This window comes from Culicoides brevitarsis, chromosome 3 (assembly GCF_036172545.1).
Source record: "Culicoides brevitarsis isolate CSIRO-B50_1 chromosome 3, AGI_CSIRO_Cbre_v1, whole genome shotgun sequence".
Lineage (NCBI taxonomy): Eukaryota > Metazoa > Arthropoda > Insecta > Diptera > Ceratopogonidae > Culicoides > Culicoides brevitarsis.
This window is the reverse complement of record NC_087087.1, coordinates 18,324,506-18,325,256: the sequence shown is the minus strand read 5'-3', so window position 1 is coordinate 18,325,256 and position 751 is coordinate 18,324,506. Positions and strand designations below refer to the sequence as shown.

At 49.7% G+C, this 751-nt stretch overlaps 1 protein-coding gene across 1 annotated transcript; it reads right to left on the bottom strand.

The window, feature by feature from the left end:
• Positions 1-751, bottom strand: LOC134835270 (protein lethal(2)essential for life-like). The gene is made up of 2 exons (XM_063850142.1): positions 207-751; positions 1-133 (listed from the first exon to the last, which is right to left on the bottom strand). The coding sequence occupies exons 1-2, from the start codon at positions 749-751 to the stop codon at positions 1-3; spliced, it is 678 nt and encodes a 225-aa protein (XP_063706212.1).

The following is a 751-nucleotide window of genomic DNA, read 5'->3' as shown; positions in this document are numbered from 1 at the left end:
CTAGCGTGTTCTCAAGTTGTTAATTGACGTGAGTTCGAAGAGTGATTCGGTGACAGGTACTAAAGACGCGACAATTGATTGTTTCAAAGGTGATTTTTTGGTGTATTTGGTGAAAAGTGTCCTATTTGAGCCACTTTTTCACGAAGCACGGCAATAAAAAGGACACTTTTTTACTTTCGATCAGCGAAGACGGGGATCATTTGTACGTAATGGCAACTTGGCGTGGCACATTTGGCAGAGGTCGCAATGGTGGCGGGCACTTGACCGTGAGAACGCCCTCCTTCGAGATGCTGGAAGTCACGTCGCGCGAATTAAATCCAACGGGCAGCGCGTACTTTTTCATGAAATGTTTTCGGACATGATGATGTCGCGTCGGGTGGGCTTCGTGACGTCCCTCAATGACGACGTAATTATCGAGAGTGGTGCGAACATTCACTTCGTACGGACGGAAAGCATGGACATCGATGTCGACATGGAACCCATGTTGCCCGATGGAGGACCAGAGTTCACGTGCATCGTCGGCAGCACTTGTCGTGGCAATGGGAGCCCATCTGTTGCGCCATCGCAACGGGTAGTTGGCAGGATAGTCCCAGTAATCGCGGTACATCAGGGGCCAATCGTAGTCCAAGTAGCGATCGAGACGTTTGCAGTGATCGTAGAGATCGAGTTCCCACGGGTCCCATTTGAGGTAATCGTATTCCCAGGGCTTTAATTTCCAGTCGTTTACTGATGACGATGGTACCAAGGTCAT

Bases quoted from the DNA above. Each gene is read 5' to 3' on its own strand.
- LOC134835270 (XM_063850142.1), bottom strand. From the start codon at position 751: ATGACCTTGGTACCATCGTCATCAGTAAACGACTGGAAATTAAAGCCC. The intron at 134-206 runs GTACAAATGATC...TTCGTGAAAAAG, and splicing joins CCACGCCAAGTTGCCATTAC to TGGCTCAAATAGGACACTTT.